Source organism: Populus nigra, chromosome 7 (assembly GCF_951802175.1).
Source record: "Populus nigra chromosome 7, ddPopNigr1.1, whole genome shotgun sequence".
NCBI lineage: Eukaryota > Viridiplantae > Streptophyta > Magnoliopsida > Malpighiales > Salicaceae > Populus > Populus nigra.
The window spans coordinates 6828942-6846027 of record NC_084858.1 but is presented as its reverse complement, the minus strand read 5'-3'; the positions used below and the strand labels follow the sequence as shown (position 1 = coordinate 6846027).

The window sequence follows — 17086 nt, the reverse complement described above, 5'->3', positions numbered from 1 at the left end:
GATCTACTGCAGCATACACAATTTTCTTGTAACAATTTTGATCTCATAAATGAATGATTTGTATAACTATCAGATAATATTAATGATCAATATTACACTGGATTCTTATCCTAGCTAGTAAGCATAGTCGGCATGCATATGCAGCAGTATTTATTTATTTTCATTTACAAGGAAGGCATCTGTTGCGATTCGGGCTATTAATTATTAGAGCCTAGCTAGGCGATAAGATTTAATTGTCATTTGTAAGCCGATACGTAACTAACATACGAAAGGGTCTGAGAAACAAAAGCATGGTTACAATATTAATGTTATTGAAACCTAGTTCTCAGATTAAATCGGTGAATGACTAGATGATTGTGGATTGCGGTTGTATCCTGCGTTTGAAATTTTGAAATTTTATTTCTATATTCGAATTAATTTTAAATATATCATTAATTACAGATGCGTTTCCTAGTTCCTCATTAAATTTATCATTATCAGTTTTTCTCTATTTAAACGATACATCAACAATATTTTTTATGTTAATTAATCGTGATGTTTGGATTGGTTTGAAAAAAAAATCTATGATTTATAAAAAAAAAATTAATTTAAAAGATGCAACTAAAAAATATAATAATATATAAATGTACAATGAAAAGTCATAGCGAAATTAATGAGATAGAGTTGTAATATTTAACAGCAATATTTTAAATTCGTAACTCCAATAAAAACAAATACAGTGCTCTTGATGCAAGAGATATAATAATTTATAAAAGAGCATGAGAATGTGAGGATGTGTTATTTGTAACTTATTTATTTATTTATTAACAGCAGTCTTGCTAATTTGTATCCATTTCAACTAATCTCATATATTCTAAAGTTAATAATATATAAATATTTAATAAATACATGATGTAATTCAAGAAGAAGAAAAGGAGGGAGTGTACGATTTATAAACAATATTAATTTAAAACATGCAACTAAAAGTTATAATAATTTTTTGAATATGCAATGAAAAGTCATAATGGTGATTGTTTGTGAGGTAAAGTTGTGATTTTTTACAATTGTTGATTTTTTATTTTTTTATTTTTAAAAAAAAGAATACATTGCTTTTGATATATGAGATAAGCTTGTTCATATTGAAAATTAATACGAAGGTACATGATTAATACGTTTAATATATATATATATATATATATATATATATATATATAAAAGTATAAAAGTAACAATATGATACCAACCTTGTAGTAATGTGGTCACACAAACTCATAATAAAAATGACAATAAATTTTAAAAAACCATAACATGTTTAACAGGAGTATAACATAATAGAAACATGTTCTAATACATTATTATTGTTGGAATAAGAACCCTCCATTGTATAAATATCAATTCGTGAATGAGAAGTATAAAGAATATGATACGAAGCCAATTAATTTTTAATAAGGCAATTTATTTTGTTAGAGAACCAAAAAATACGAGAATCTCTCTACACAAGCTAAATAAATTTGGTAGCAATAATATTATCGAATCTGAATATTTTATCATTACAAAAAATATTTATACTCTTGAAAATAAAAATCTTAATAGATCTATCATTGTGAGTAAAATTGATCTACTTATAAAACTAATCAAAATCCTATACTAATATACCTCAAAATATAGACTCAAACAAGCCTTTGGGCACAACTGAAAAACTAATTAATAATTAATTTCATGCAAGCCTTGAGTATTAGCTCATTAATCAAACTCAAAAGGCATGAATTAAGAACAAAAAACTACATGTTCAGATCTCTCTAAGTTGCTTAAATTTAAAGATAAACAAAATAAATAAAAGATAATTGAAACTAAAATATTCATAAAGCCAATAGTCACCACACAAATGATAGAAAAATATGAATTTTAATTTTTTAATAAATCTAAATCACATTAAAAACCCTTATAGCCCAAGCTCATGTATAAGTTTAGACCCTAAATAAACCTTATTAAATCTTTATTTGTTGTACAAAATTAATCCATTACAGGTCTAGATTGATTGGGCTAAAAATATCCAAGAAAGAATACTTTGTTAGTAAATTTATCAAAACAATAACAACAACTTCAACCAATTTAAATAAAATGTTCCTGAACTTTGATTGACCTAATATTTTATAAAAATATATTTATATGTGTCTGGTGTCTCCTTGTAATATTGTATAATTTAAGAAATATACTTCATCTTGTAAAAGTGAACAACAAATATTTTAAGATAAAATTTGAATTTAACTTGTTTATTATAACGATGTATAATATATAAACCTTATTAATTTAAAATGTGCAGCTAAAACACACAATTTTCACATATGTCCAAATAAATGACTAGTGATGGAGTAAAGTCATATTTTTTTTGCAATATTTGCAGTCTTTAAAATTGTAATTCTAATGAAAAATGTAAAACTTTTTTTATATAAGAAACATGATTGTTCATATGAAACATCAAAATGTGAAGATGTATAATTTATAAACATAATTAATTTAAAAATATGATTGAAAGATACTTTAAATTATAATGAAAGAATATAAAATTTAAATAATATATTGTTATCAAATATAAATAAAATTTCTGAACAAATTTTAAATAATATATAATGTATTTAACATGTACGAAGATTATATTTTTTTTCATTATATCTAAAAATTTACAAAATAGAAGGGGGTGATTTTAGGAGTTCACAATAAATAAATTTGTTTTCTAATTTTAAAAACTATGAAAAAGAAACTATAAAATAAAAAAATTCAAATAAATACTTATTTAAAGTATAAAAATTTAAAAATCATAATTATATTTTTAAATACTTTTATAAGAAAAATACATTATTTAAATATTTAACAAGTCTATTAGTCTACGCTTTAGTGCTAGTCAGGCTAAAAGTTTTTTAAATGTAAAAAATGAATGTCATCAAGTATGCAAATTTTGAAATCTCATGAATTAACTCTTTATAGGGCTCGAGTTTCAAATTAAACCGTATGAAAATTACTTCGATATAAATTAATTGACTTCACGTATCCAAAAATAATTTTAATGATTGATAAAAACATGGTTAGCTTTTTTAAAAAAATAATTCAAGACGATAACTTTTTTAGAAAATTTTGAGATGATGACATATTGGATATTAACTTGTGTCCCGAGTTTTGGACTCTACTAGGTTTAATAATTTTATTTTTAAAAAACTAATTTTATTTAATTATATGATATAAAAATAAATATTCGTAAAATCAAGAACCAACACAATGTCTAGATGTTTGTTTGAGACCATGATAACCACATATATAAAAATTAAAATAAATTATGAAGTCAGATCCACAACCAAATTAATATTGAAAAATAAAATAAAAAAGAAATTAACATACCAAACTTGCAAACCTGGTCAACTCTAGTTAATCCGTCAAACTCATGAACTGATTCATGAACTCCCTGAAGTTTAATAATATTGTTTTTTCCAAAACTATTTTTTTAAATATATGATAAAAAAACATGATTACAAAATCAAGTTCAATTAAATAAAAAAAATCCTTCCAAACATAAACTAAGGCAACTTAGGTTATCTCATCAACCCTGCAAACTAGGTCATGGGTTCCACAAAGTTAAATAAGTTGATTTCTGAACCATTTTTATTTAATTATATGTTAAAAAAAAATAAACAATCACAAAATCAAACATCAACTTAATATCAGATTGTTTTTTTTTAATATAGTGGTGAACATATAAAACAAAGATCAAAACAAATTATATATAAAAAATTCTAATAAATACAACATTAAAAGATTAAATAATTGTTTATTAGTCATTGAGTTTTTTTATTTCAATTTTGATTAGGATTTTCCTCGGTGACTAATAAAAATGAAGGACCAGACTTGGAAACATATTTTTGAAAAAAGGGTTGTTCTTTTATCTTTTTTTAATTTTGATCTCTTGATTTTAAATTTCATCCAAACAATAAATGTTTATTTTTTTTTTGTGAAATCAAGCATCAACCCAATGCTAAAATATTTTTTCGATATCAAGATAACCATATAAAAAATAAATTAAAATAAATTATAAAATATAAATCTTAATAATTATATAAATTATGGACTAATTTGAAAAGAAATAAAAGATCAAAACGAAAAGAAAAATAAAATCCAGAGTGTTATAGATGTGGATTAACAGTATTTCTCCACGCACTTTAGTTTTTTTTCTTAATCTTAATTAACTAGTTAATTAATATGACTTAGGGAACCTAGGTGCGGGGAGTCATTTGGTATGTTCCCCATCGTAGATATTAAACCAATCGCAACCGTCAACAGTTTTAGAGAGCATCCGAACTCTAGATTGGAAAGGAGCAATCGTAAATACCCGTTCTACCCCCCTCACCCTCCTCTTTCGCGCGCTCTCACTCCCTCACGAGTCACGGCTCTCTCTCCCTCTCTATTTAACTCTGATATTAACCTCAGTTTTTTTGTATTTCAATTAATTTTATTCTCCTTAATCCACTCTTTCACACTGTTTTCTTGGTCGCTTCAGTTTATTTTAATATTCAAATGTGAGCTTGCTTCTGTTAATTACTTCTATTTTTCTTTAGCTTGTTTTGCAACCACGCTGTGAAGGTAACCAAATTGATTTGCTAAAAACCTACATAATTTATTTATTTTTTAACTGTTTGAGATCTGTTTATGACATTCTAAATTATACAAATCTTGATAAATATATTAATATTATTTAATGGTAGTTTGGGGGCTTCTGATTTTTTTCTTCACATAGGATAGATTTCGGTTTATGGGTTCTTATTAAGGAATTGATTAAGGTAGTATAATAATCTATGTAGTTTCTGTTCATTATTGGCAATACCAGTTTATCTAGCAGCTATTCCTGGGCTAAATAGTTTTTTTTTTCCCTGTTTCTGTTTCCAGGAAGTAAATTGGGCTCTTATGCGATTGAGGAAAGGAACAAGCTAAATAATATTGTTCTTGCTAAGCCTTTCAAATCAATGGATTCTAAGGGTATCAAGAAACCTGCTAAGTGTTCCAAATCAACTTCTTTATCTCAGGTTCGTGTTCATGAAACCATTCTTAGTTTAATTTTGAATGAAATAGTCTAACAATGAGATGATTTATCCATGAATAATTTCTAACATGTATACATAATACACACTCATGAACGTGTAGATTCATATGGTTCAACCATTTAGGGGTTTCCCTTGAGGACCATGTTTAAGTGTGTGTTTGTTAATGCGGGTGCACCGTTAACGGCCTAAATGGTCTGAACGTGGTGGTTGTCGACAAATGAATAGGCGTGTCTTGTAGCTGGAGACGCTTCCACCCATGTTTTCAGCATAAAATGCTTGATCTTCTTTAGACTTCTCTTCGAATGTAAGTGATCTTTTTGTGGTGGTTTAGTTGCGTCAGTCTATGACAAAAGGAGAAACGATTAAATTGCTTTCTCTTGATGGTGTTCGAGCCAGCCGCGTTGGAACTAATATACAGGGGACTTCGTTTCATATCCCTATCATCATCTACACATTCCTTTTGTTTATAGGAACACTACTGGTCACATGGCTGTTCTGTATGTTTTATCATGGATGGGCTTAGGGTGGATGTCATCTTCTATGCACCCATCTTGTAAACCATTGGCTCCTCGTCTCATCTTGTTCTCAGCTTCAAGCAGGGTGGAGTGGATTTGGGTCCCAGAGCCCTGTCCCTGCAAGAGTTGCAGGCCTGCTGTATAAAATCCATGCATCCACTGGCAGATTATTGACCTTGTTATCAGTCAAAATCTCTTCCCTCGCTTATTTCAATTAGTGTCTAAACTTTCTTCTTTCTAATGTCACATCATGTGGATGTCAGGCACATGAAAATTCCAGACCCAAGGAACAGACCCAAGGGGGAGCTGGCTTTTTATGTAGGCTTCTTACGTTATCTGCTAACAATGTTCAGTACAGGTTTTACATTTCACCGGTACTTCCCGCTTCTTATATACAATATGGTCTAAGACGGGTAGTAAACATGAAATTATGTGAAACCAATAATGTAAGTCTGCAAAACTCAGTCATTAGTTTTAATGATGATAGCTTAATGTATTCAACAAATCTTAGTGCAAGGTGATTAAGGCGAGCAACTTGCAAGCAAGCCACTAGTCTCATCAACATTTCTTAGAATGTCACTAAACAGAGAGAAGAAAATAAAAGACAAATTGTTGTTAATTTTTTTTTTTAAAAAAAAACTTTAGATCACAACTTTTGGATTCTATATTCGAATACTGTCATTTGTTAGAATTAATATTTTGATTTTATGTTTTGCATGATGCAGCGAGAATGTGAAAATTTACAAGCAGTGGCTGTGGGATTGAGAACTGAGTGGTCTAAACTTAAAGCTGAGATGGACAATCTTCTTAAGAAATGTGAAAGAGTTAAAGATGAAAATAAATCCATTACGGTTCACCCCCTAACCCAGCTTCTTTCATATTCTTAACTTGTCTGTTTTTTCTTTTTCAAATGAAGTCTATTACTCACTACTAATGGGACTTGGAGTTAATTCATTTGTTCGCTTTCCCCCTCAACATCAAAATTAAATAAGTTGCTGCTGAAAGAATATGATTGATCAATGAAACAGGAGGAGCTAACCAAGATATATGGGCGAGACGCAATCTCAGATCTTATAGCCATGGAATCCGATGCTGAAACTGAAAGCGACAATGACGAGGAAGCCACTTTAAGTGAACAGAACCAAACTGCTGACTCTCGTATGTTACTTGAAGTCAGGAGATAATTGTTTCTGTTGAGGCAAATCAGATCTTTGCTGAAGATTCAGGCATTCAGAATAAATTCTGTAGATTTGAAACTTAATCCACTCAATCTGCTTTAAATTTACTATTTTGTGGGTTATAAGGTTGTAAGAAAAGATACACCATGTACTGAAGCTTGTCTCCAGAAGTTTTTACTATTTTATCTATTGAGGCATGAATAGTGAAAGATGATTTCATAGTCTGCGAGATTTAAAAGTCGTTTACTTTTGAAGTGGAAAGCAGTCAAAAAGCAAGCTACTCTGGATTTTCTTTATGAAATTAACTCCATGTGATTATTTTGATGATCTAAGAGGGTCCATTAATGGACTTTAACTAGCAAATTCAAGCTACCTCGGAGCGACCAAAAGATCGCCGACACCCTATTTCAACAACCTTTATTGCAGGCCTGCACCAATAAGAAGAAACCACCACAGATTCACCTGGGCAATCCAAGTATATAAATGTCATGGAGGGTTTTTTTCTTTCTTTCTTCTCAAGGATATTAGGTTTAGAAAATACTGGCATTGATTTATTTATTTTTGTGTTTTAAAAATACTTTAAAACAAATTAAATTTTTTTATTTCAAATTAAAATATATATATATATATATATTTAAAATTTTAAATTATTTCATGATGTTAAAAATAATTTTTTAAAAATAAAAAATATAATTTGAATATATTTATAAATAAAAAAACCTTTAAAAATCAATTTCTAACTCCACTTTTAAACGCGCGTTATCAACTAAACAAACGAGGGAGCATCGCCTAACCCAATGGGTAGTCTGATAGAAACAAGAAAAATGGGACTGATAAGTAATCATGTCGGAAAAACCATACCAGGAGAGAATCTTATCAGAAAAGACTCCCGCTATGCTAAAAGATCCATAAGCTGCAAATGACAAAACGCTCGACAGCTTATCATAGAGAACCATGCTGTACGGACAACAATGTTGGAATTAAGTGGTGAAAGAAGCAGTCTCAAGCCAACCTAGAAGAAAGACAGCAACAAAAGGCAGCAGCAGCAGCGCCTCCTTTAATAATTCTTTTTTCTTCTGGCATGTGTTTCTCTAACAAGACAAGAGAATTCATGTTTTTTTGGTAAATAAAATTAGGTTTATACATTCAAACAAGAATAGAAAGACACAATGAATTTTAATCATGATTTGTAACTCATTTGAGCCTACTTTAAGAGAAAATCAAGTGTTGAAACGGGACAGAGAGTAGCGGATGCAAATAAATACAAGTCAGTGACTGTGAAAGTAGTAGAGAGCAGAAAAGTGTCTAGAAGTGTGGATTCTTACCTCTCCTGGAAACGCCATGGAATTCGATTTGCAGAGACAGGGTGCGTGTTAAATACGTTACAGGGGATGCAGTTTATACGCGAATGAAATTCAACGCAGAAGAGGAAAACTAAATTGAACTAATTAAGTTACAGTAAATTTTAGCAGCGAGAGGTGTCGTGGTGTAGTTGGTTATCACGTCAGTCTAACACACTGAAGGTCTCCGGTTCGAGTCCGGGCGACGCCACTTGTTTTAATTCACGTAAATATATTGTTTTACCCCCTTCGATTCAAGACCTGCAAATGGGGATGCGCCTACCGTCATCTATTTCGTTCGTCAAAACCACTGACACCATCATTTGCATCCCCAGTTTCATCGTCTCTGTTATCAATGGTGTCAAGATCTTTCCCATCTGCATCACCGACATCACAAGCCAAGTCAGTCATCATCTTCATTCACAACTTGTTCCAAATCATCACGGTAATACTGGTTCCCGCTTCAAGAGACAGATCGGCAGAGTCTAAAGGATTATCAATCTCTTCATTATCGCTCTCAGGATCACACACTCTTCAGCTGCCTTCCTTTTCTTCTTCTTTGGCTTTGAGGTATTCATTTCATTCACATTAAAAAATGCGGAAGACGAGATATTCTGGAGGCACATCAGTTCATGAAACAATTTTGAGCCAAATCAAAAGGATTTATCTATATAATTCTCAAAAAACAAGGTGGTGTTGCTGAAGCATAAAAGCTCAAAAACCAAGGTAGTGCTGCTGAAGCATTTACGAAACCATGCTAAAACTGTGGCTTAACTCTTGCCGAAGCATGTTACCACACTTTCAGTTTATAAAATGCACATAGTATGTGGGAAGGATAGCCTAAACGTGCTGTTCAAAATCCTTGGGAGACTTGACCTCGGGCTTGGAAGAATTTCGAGTCCTAGAAACAGAACAGTTGCGATGGTTGCTTCTACACTAAACATCTTTGCTCTACAGCATTTCTTCGTCTGGATGTTTGCTTTGGCTTCAGTAACAGTTCTCCTCAAAAGCTTCAGTTATTTATCCTGTTTCAGAACCACCACAATTAATTAAACTCCTACATGTTATTGTATCTGAAAAAAAGAGAGGTTATTTTAAGCACAAAACAATCTTGCATGACTATTAAGATTGATATGACTCTGGTGGTAAGACATCATTGACCAATGCACTACGGAGTTTGTTTCTTAGCATGCAGGGATAAAGCATCACGTGAGGAATCTGACTGCCGCATGCACATACCAGAAAGGGCCATTGGAATTAGAACATGATCTTCTCATCTTTCCCAATAAAGACAATCATGAAGTGCTCTCACGATAGACTAGCTTTTGAATATTTCAATACACCTGCTAAACATCTGCGGCTACTCGAAGTCTCCAACTCTTCATCCTCATTGCAGGTTGTGCAAGCTTTTGAACCATGTTGGCATGCCAACATTCAAAACATTATCTAACGGAATGCCCCAGCGATTTCATATAATTCTGCCATCAAGAACTCCAGCATCGAATAGATAGACTCTGCTTTTGTATGGGTTCTATCACCAGAGGTAAATGAATGGACCTCATTATCCAAGTATACCCAACTGCAACCAGCAAACTTCTTGGCCTCCTTTCCTCTCATCTCCCTCCTAATCCTCCCCATCTCAGCCCAGTTCCCTTCTGCAGCATAAACATTAGCCAACTGCACATAACGAGCTCCACTATCACCTTCAATATTTAACAGTTTCTCCTCTGCCTCTTTTGCTAATTCTGTGTTATTATTTAGCCTGCATGCATTAAAAAATGCCCCAACGACAGCGGCATCCTGATGCTCCACAGGAATTCTTTGCATGAACAGGACCATCTTTTCTAGTTGGCTAGCCCTTCCATAAAGATCAATCATGCATGCATAGTGATCAGTTTCAGGCAGTATGTGATAATCTTCTGTCATGGAATAAAATGTTTTTTCACCCAAATCAACCAATCCACGGTGACGGCAAGCTGACAGAAGTGCAACAAAAGTAACGGCATCTGGTCCAACTCCTCTCTCCAACATTTCCTGAAACAAATTTATAGCTTTAATCTCATGCCCGTGATGAGCATAACCAGCAAGCATAACATTGTAAAGGACTAAATCTCTTTCAATAACTTTCAGGAACAGTTTTTCTGCGTATGGTATACTTCCACATTTTGAGTACATATCAATCATAGCTGTAGTCGTCTTCATGTCCATTTCAATCCCCATTCTGAATACATAACCATGGATTTGCTTCCCAGGACCAAGGGCAGCTTGGAATGCACACACGTTAAATGCACTGATAAGGATCAAAGCATCAGGAATCGCAGCTTCCTTGGCTATATACTCTCGTAGAAGCTCAAAAAAAGCTTCACATTGCTTCAATTTGACATAACCACTAAATAATGCAGCCCAAACAATAGAATTCTTCTCTTCCAAAGAACCAAAAAGCCTACAAGCTTCCACCATGTTTCCTTGTGACGAATACCCCACAATCATTGAAGTGATGGAAAAGGAACTTCTGACCCCCCCTGTCAAATGCACTGACTCTGCATACTTCATATTCCCACACTTGCAGTAAACATCAACAATGCCACTTTCTACAAAAGCACTCGAACCCAGTCCATTCTTCAAAATCCAAGCATGCATTTCCTTGCCAATCTTCAAGTTCCTTAAATCAGCACAAGCACTTAAAACACTACCAAAAGTATGTTCATTCCATTTAACACCATTCTCCCCCATACACACAACCAACTTCAGTGCCTCCACTGGATAACCATTTTGAACATAACCCGAAATCAATGTATTCCATGACACCGAATCATTCAACTCACTTTCCCTCCAAAACAACCTCAAAGCCATTTCCATATCCCCTTCTCTACAATACGCTGCCACCATCGCATTCTTTGAGACCAAATCAAAACCTCCTTCTCTTTCACAACCTTTAAATACCTGCCAAGCCTCTTTAAAACACCCACATTTAGAATACATGTCAATCAAAGAACTCACAACAAACCCACTTCTATCATTACCGGTTTTCACCATATATGAATGCAATTGCCTCCCATAACACGAATTACATAACTTAGCAAACAAGTTAACCATGCTTGTAATAGTAAGATCATCAATCTCAATTCTTTTACTTTGCATTTCAACAAACAATTCAAGGGCATTTCTTTCATATCCATCCACACTAACATAACCCGATAACATAGAATTATAAGTGACCAAATCCCTAACAGAAGCAGAATCAAAAATGGATTTTGCCTGTGCTAAGTTTTGGGATTTTATGTGGGCAGATATTATAGTGTTCCAGGAGTAAGTGTTTCTTTTAGGCATTTCATCGAACAATTTCTGTGCTTCATTTATAAGGCAATGCTTGGAGTATAAATGAACGAGTTGATTTGAGGTTAAGATTGGTAGTGTGAAACCAGACTTTATGGATCGGACATGTCGCATCAGTCCATCTTTTAAGGACCTCATTTACTGAGATACATCGAAGAAAACAATGCATGAACAGAATTGCAGAAGCGATTTTGAACAGTTTAGAGAGTGAGGCTTAAGAAGGGGAAAACGATAGCTTCTGCTACACGTTGTCCAGTTGCGAACTAGGTGTAGTGCATGAAAAATGACACGTTGTTCATTATAAGCAAGAGGGTAACAATGTAGGGTTCTCTGGGCTCCAATGGGTCTGGCCAGGGAGATCTTGTTCGGCTTTTATGTTTAATGTGATGTTTTGGGCATAAACATATTGGCCAGATTTTCACTGATATGGTTGAGTAATGCTAATCTTACCCTCAATATTTTTTCTGAAATCACTTCCCGAAGTATTTTAATCCTTGAAATTATATAATTCATAATTGTAAATTTTATTTTTACGCTTCGAAAATATTTTAAAAAAATTTAAATTTTTTTGTTTTTTTATTTTTTTAAATTAATATGTTTTTAATGTTTTCAAATTATTTTAATGTGCTAATGTCAAAAATAATTTTTAAAAAATAAAAAAAATCATTTTGATATATTTTAACACAAAAAAAATTATAAAAAAAACAACCGCAACCACGCTTCCAAAAAAGCTCGAACTCAACTTGATCCACTAGTAAATCCATAACTCGATTAACCAGCTACTCAAACCGACATAATCAAAGTCAACTTCAATTATTTTTTTTATTTAAAATAATATTTTTTTTTATTTAAAAATAAACAAAAACATAAAAAAAATATTCTAGGAACAACATTGTTTTAGAGTTGACTGAAATTGACTGCACAATCCAAAAACCCAAGCTATTGACCGGTCTGACAACTAAGGATTTCAATCTTTGAATTTATAAAATCCACCAGTAGAATCCACTTATTCAGTGCTTGAGATTCTTCTGAAAGTGATTTCAGTAAAATTGACATTACTGATAGTTGATGGGCATGACGACCCTTTCATGGTCTAAATAGTTAGATAGCATGGATCCGAGCAGAAAAGGGTGGTTTTTTCATTAGATTTCCAACTTCATAACCAGCATGAAAAGAAAACAGAAACGTTTCCCTTTGGCATTACAAAGAGTTGATGTCCATGCAAGGTTGGACAAACAATGTGGTTCCCTTCATACAAATCAAGCAAGAACTGACAACAACTCAAAACATGAATACAGTTGGCAGAAGAGAGATTGACATCATTTTTAGAAAGGTGCCCTTACTGTGTAGGGCATGCTGAAGCTTCAATTCCAGTTTGATTTACAAAAATCTGAGTGGTTCACTGCTTCGACTTGTGGTTTTTCAACATACAACAATAACTATCACATGGATTAAAGCATTGATTGATGAAACGGAATTTTGGCAGCAGAATATATGGACCTTGCGTCGTCTGCACAAAAAGAAACTCAAAAATATCACTACTTGCAGTCTTAATGAGATGATCTGATTCAAGATCATCTTTGTAAAACCAAAAGGGAGTCGAGGTTATTGGTCAGATTGACTATCTGCACTGGGCTTGCACTGGCAAGCAAGTGGATGCCCCTTGGTAATGGTCACAGGATAGTCTTCAACCTTTCACAGATGAAATATACTTGGATAGTTTCCTTGGCATTTGGAATGTGACTGTTCTAACTTCTAAATGTGTGAAACTTATGCCTTGGATAACATAAGTGGCAATACCACCTATCTTCAGAATAATTTTGATAAAGATTGCTATTAGAAAGTCATAAGATGATAATAAATATTTGTTTGATTCCTTTTACGACCAAAATTTATCATGACAAAAATGATTCAGCTTAAAAGGCATACCTGTAATAGTGGCCAAACTAAATTCTGAAGGCACATTCGCCTCTCCCTCCACAGCAGATTTGGCTGCTGCTATACCAACTGCAATGCTCTGCATAATATCTAAACCTGAACAGAGAGAAGCAAGTGTACCACCAACCAAGCAGTCACCAGCCCCCGTAAGCCTCGCAACTGATGCAGGAAGTGCAGGAAAATGTACAGAAAAAAGATGAGAGCTTCTCTCAATCTGCAGAGCACCAGAAAATCTACTTGAAGGACAGCTGGACACCACTTTATCATATAACTGTCCACTGAATCCATATTTTTTGGTTCTATCCAAACTAAACCTCACTACGTTTGGTCCTCTAGAACATAAGAACACGCCATCTGCACCAAGGGTCACGGCAACTATCTTGATACCCTTCTCTAGCAAAACCAGGATTGCCGGTTTCAAAAATTGGAACAAAGACTCGACTGAACACCTACTGTTGGAATCCATTTCAATTTGACGAAACATATTTTCATGAGATAAAGCATTCGCCATGGCGATAAGCTCATCTTCATTAGGTGAAGCAAAAGTTACCTGTAAAAGTTTCCAAATCAGTTTGGGGTTCAATGTGTGATGAATAATAGCAGTATTGCAAATTCAAGAAGTTTCTCTAACAATTCTTTCTGCTCTAAGGTATTAAATTACTGTTTCACTCATCAAGTATGATCAACCCTTTAATTGAAATGAGACAGTAAACTGGTATTATTTTAAAAGCTTGCTGAAACATAAGTTGAGGGTAGCCTTAATTTATCAGTTACAGAGATTAGCTTCCGTTGAAACATGAGCAACATATCAAGGTGGAAGTGGAGCAGAACATACAATGTATCCTACCCAACCTACTGATCAGAATGACTCCATCTGTGTCCTACTCATTCTAGAAAGTAGAGCCTTCCTCAGGTATCCGAAAAGGATACTGATTGCAAAATAGAAAGCAGCCAGTAACACTGATCTGGCTAATTTCTGACGCACAACAAAATATTACGAAGTTTGATTCACAAAGAAAACAAAGGGGCTGATCTAGAAAGCACTGTTGGTATTAATTGATGATAGGACATAGGTAATTGAAAACATCGAAGCACTCACATACTTAGCAACTGAGACAATTCTTCTAGATTTAGCCACTGAAACAGGCTCAAACCAAACTGGGGTGTTGGATTCTGCTGCCACTGAGTGGAAAAAAGAAGGAAGTTAAAAAACAAGAAAGCAGAAACAGGGAGATTTATGATTAGCATAGAGTTGATCATTCACCAATGCCAAGGATAGAATGTGTAAAAAAAAGGAGTGGGGGGGGGGGGGGGGGGGAGTCTACAGTGATATGCTACAAGTACATTGGCAAGAAGCTTCTAAAGCTGGGAGACTTAGATTTGCATCAACCATCATGACAGGAGCAGAAAATATATTTTGCTTTGATTGCTGAATCCATGAAGAAGTTAGGAATTTTTCCTGGACAGAGTTATCATACAAGCAGTAAGTTTCTGAAGGTATTCTGTTCTTGAGCATATACAAGTTTTCAGCAAAAGAAAAGGAAAAAAAATTCCTATTTCAACACAATCCACATCGAAAAATCAACTCACAACTGCTTCCACACTAGCAACAGCAGCTGCCAACTCTCCTTCAGTGTCAAATATGTTGCATATGACAGGAGTCTTGATATCTTGGTGCTTCATAATGCCTACTCAACAGATGATATTATGAAAAAATGGAGCATATATCTTAAATTAAATCATACCTAACTTTTCATTACTGTGCCAATTGATTTCCGAGAAGAAAGTTTAAAAAGAAATAAACACTTCTCTGATTACTGTCATTCAATTCTTAAGTACAGCGGAGAGATCTAGTACATTCATAGAAAATGGAACAGGTCTCACTAATGAAAATCTCTCAGACACACACATTTGTTGAATGACACTGAAGGCGCCTTACCATAGTTTTCCTTTATATTAGCTACTGTGGTCTCTGTTTCTCTTTTTATTGCATTTTAATTCATAGCTCTCAAAGACAAAAGATTTCTGAAGCTTAAATGACTTTTTAAAGTTTTTTCAACGGATGCATAACGTGCCAACTGATTTATTTTTTGAAATCTATGTCGTTTCCTCAGGCAAACAGTATCTCATGATGTGCCGTTGTCATTACAGATGATTTTGGTAGTAAATATTAACAAACAGCAGTATATAATGTGCCATTGTCATTACAGATGATTTTGGTGGCAAACAGTATCTCATAACCAGCAACTATATAAAAGATCAGGAGCATGAAATAAAACCAACAGTGCTAGCAAAGCTTTAGTCATCACAGATGATTTTGGTGGTAAATAGTAAGGTTTAACCTTCTGTAGATAGGCTCGCAGAATTCCAAAGCTCCAACAGCAGCTTGCCTATCAAAAAGAAGATTTTTTTTCACTTTGACAAGTTTTTTTGACCATTGAAACCACAAAACCTCTTCCAAAGAAATGGTTATAAAGCTCTAGTCATGCATCACAAGGAATAAAAAAACAGAGGTGGTATAATTACCTGCCATGTCATTTCCCAGGGCACTAATCATATAAGGCTTAGTTCCTAGCTTTGACATACACTCAGCAATATTCCTTGCTACACCCCCTAGCACATAATGGACCTGAATACAATGAAGCCCTTAAAGTGACAACATTTTTCTAGCATCACAACCTCTACCAAAAATACAGATTATTATCAACATAAGTAGAAAAGAAGAAAAGGGTTTTGAGAAGATAAACACAAACCTTCCCAGGAGTGGTGGTTCTAGGATTTAGAGGTAGTGAAGGGGTGGCATGTATATCCAATACCATGCCTCCTATAACTACTGGGTCTCCTTCCTCCTCATGTTTTCTATGCCCGCCTTTTATTAAAACCTTCAAAACAGAAACAACAGTAATAACCAAAAGTTGCAGACATGTTAGTCTACCAGAACATGCAAGCAGTCAAGTAGAGACAGAAAAACACTAAAACATGAGCAAGAAAACAAAGGCAATGAAATAATCTAACCTGGGACAGACCATTATTGACTTCAATCGGAGACAACAGGTGCCCAGAAACACGTTCCAATCTCCTCTGTGCACTGTTTTCCATTTAGTCTCTGTCGTTTCCTCGGTTGGGTATTGGATTTTGTTCCGCTAGCAAGAGTAAGGTCTTTTACCCTTCGGAACAAACTACCGGGTGCTGTCTTCGCACTGTAATTTTGATTGTACTTTGTAGGCGTGTTCCATTTTTCCGGTCATGTGGAAGCTAGCGATGTTTTTTCAGCCCAGTAGTTTCCGCCTTCCGGGCTGGTTGAGGAAGCTGTTTGGTTGGGATAGAAGAAAAGATCCAATCTTTGTGTTGGTATTCAGCAACCCACAAAGCATGGGTCAGTCATGTGACCTTCCCTGACTTCAATCCGTGGAAAATAATCAGTGTATATGTGCTTAAAAAAGCAATGATAGAGTCCATGATTTATCAACAAAGCTAGTATTCTAAAATATTAAAGAATAGTAAGTTATATTTTTTTATTATTATTTTAAGCTTATTTTTTTAATTTGATTGTAAAGTATTTTATATTCAATAATTCAAGTATGAAAAATAAAAATAAGATATTTTATATGAAACAAACTATCCCTTAAGGTATTTGAAAATATAATAACAATTGTTTTTTAAAATATTTTTTTTTTAGAAATATATTAAAATAATTTTTTTATTTTAAAATA

At 33.5% G+C, this 17086-nt stretch overlaps 3 protein-coding genes and 1 non-coding gene across 7 annotated transcripts; 2 read left to right on the top strand and 2 right to left on the bottom strand.

Annotated features, from left to right (window-relative positions):
• The first annotated feature begins 4310 nt into the window (after positions 1-4310).
• Positions 4311-7000, top strand: LOC133698179 (G-box-binding factor 1-like). Of its 2 annotated transcripts, XM_062121027.1 has the most exons (4): positions 4311-4608; positions 4912-5048; positions 6307-6432; positions 6610-7000. In XM_062121027.1, exons 2-4 carry the CDS (start codon positions 4989-4991, stop codon positions 6763-6765), a joined length of 342 nt encoding a protein of 113 aa, XP_061977011.1. In that variant the 5' UTR covers positions 4311-4608; positions 4912-4988; the 3' UTR covers positions 6766-7000. The 2 variants fall into 2 exon arrangements, with proteins under 2 accessions (XP_061977011.1, XP_061977012.1); XM_062121028.1 differs by lacking the exons at positions 4311-4608; positions 4912-5048 and adding an exon at positions 5055-6027.
• Positions 7001-8236: 1236 nt separating this feature from the next.
• Positions 8237-8310, top strand: TRNAV-AAC (transfer RNA valine (anticodon AAC)). Its single transcript has one exon. It is a non-coding gene; the product is annotated as a tRNA-Val (tRNA).
• Positions 8311-8740: 430 nt separating this feature from the next.
• On the bottom strand, positions 8741-11859 carry LOC133698965 (putative pentatricopeptide repeat-containing protein At3g18840). The gene is made up of 2 exons (XM_062122076.1): positions 9339-11859; positions 8741-9124 (listed from the first exon to the last, which is right to left on the bottom strand). Exon 1 carries the CDS (start codon positions 11571-11573, stop codon positions 9546-9548), a length of 2028 nt encoding a protein of 675 aa, XP_061978060.1. The 5' UTR covers positions 11574-11859; the 3' UTR covers positions 8741-9124; positions 9339-9545.
• Positions 11860-12550: 691 nt separating this feature from the next.
• On the bottom strand, positions 12551-16802 carry LOC133698264 (pseudouridine kinase). 3 transcript variants are annotated; one of them, XM_062121135.1, is made up of 9 exons: positions 16400-16802; positions 16127-16255; positions 15900-16002; positions 15716-15763; positions 14964-15061; positions 14718-14832; positions 14473-14555; positions 13365-13923; positions 12551-12945 (listed from the first exon to the last, which is right to left on the bottom strand). In XM_062121135.1, the coding sequence occupies exons 1-9, from the start codon at positions 16400-16402 to the stop codon at positions 12887-12889; spliced, it is 1197 nt and encodes a 398-aa protein (XP_061977119.1). In that variant the 5' UTR covers positions 16403-16802; the 3' UTR covers positions 12551-12886. The 3 variants fall into 3 exon arrangements, with proteins under 3 accessions (XP_061977119.1, XP_061977118.1, XP_061977121.1); XM_062121134.1 differs by having other exon boundaries at positions 16389-16801; XM_062121137.1 differs by lacking the exons at positions 14473-14555; positions 14718-14832 and having other exon boundaries at positions 16389-16801.
• Positions 16803-17086: the final 284 nt, after the last annotated feature.

What these genes read in the sequence shown, in the direction of transcription:
- LOC133698179 (XM_062121027.1), top strand. Translation starts at nt 4,989, where the DNA reads ATGGATTCTAAGGGTATCAAGAAACCTGCTAAGTGTTCCAAATCAACT. An exon ending in AATCAACTTCTTTATCTCAG is followed by an intron (nt 5,049 to 6,306) that starts GTTCGTGTTCAT and finishes TGCATGATGCAG; the next exon opens with CGAGAATGTGAAAATTTACA. An exon ending in ATGAAAATAAATCCATTACG is followed by an intron (nt 6,433 to 6,609) that starts GTTCACCCCCTA and finishes TCAATGAAACAG; the next exon opens with GAGGAGCTAACCAAGATATA.
- LOC133698965 (XM_062122076.1), bottom strand. Translation starts at nt 11,573, where the DNA reads ATGAGGTCCTTAAAAGATGGACTGATGCGACATGTCCGATCCATAAAG.
- LOC133698264 (XM_062121134.1), bottom strand. Translation starts at nt 16,472, where the DNA reads ATGGAAAACAGTGCACAGAGGAGATTGGAACGTGTTTCTGGGCACCTG. An exon ending in TCAATAATGGTCTGTCCCAG is followed by an intron (nt 16,256 to 16,388) that starts GTTAGATTATTT and finishes TCTGTTTTGAAG; the next exon opens with GTTTTAATAAAAGGCGGGCA. An exon ending in GAACCACCACTCCTGGGAAG is followed by an intron (nt 16,003 to 16,126) that starts GTTTGTGTTTAT and finishes CATTGTATTCAG; the next exon opens with GTCCATTATGTGCTAGGGGG.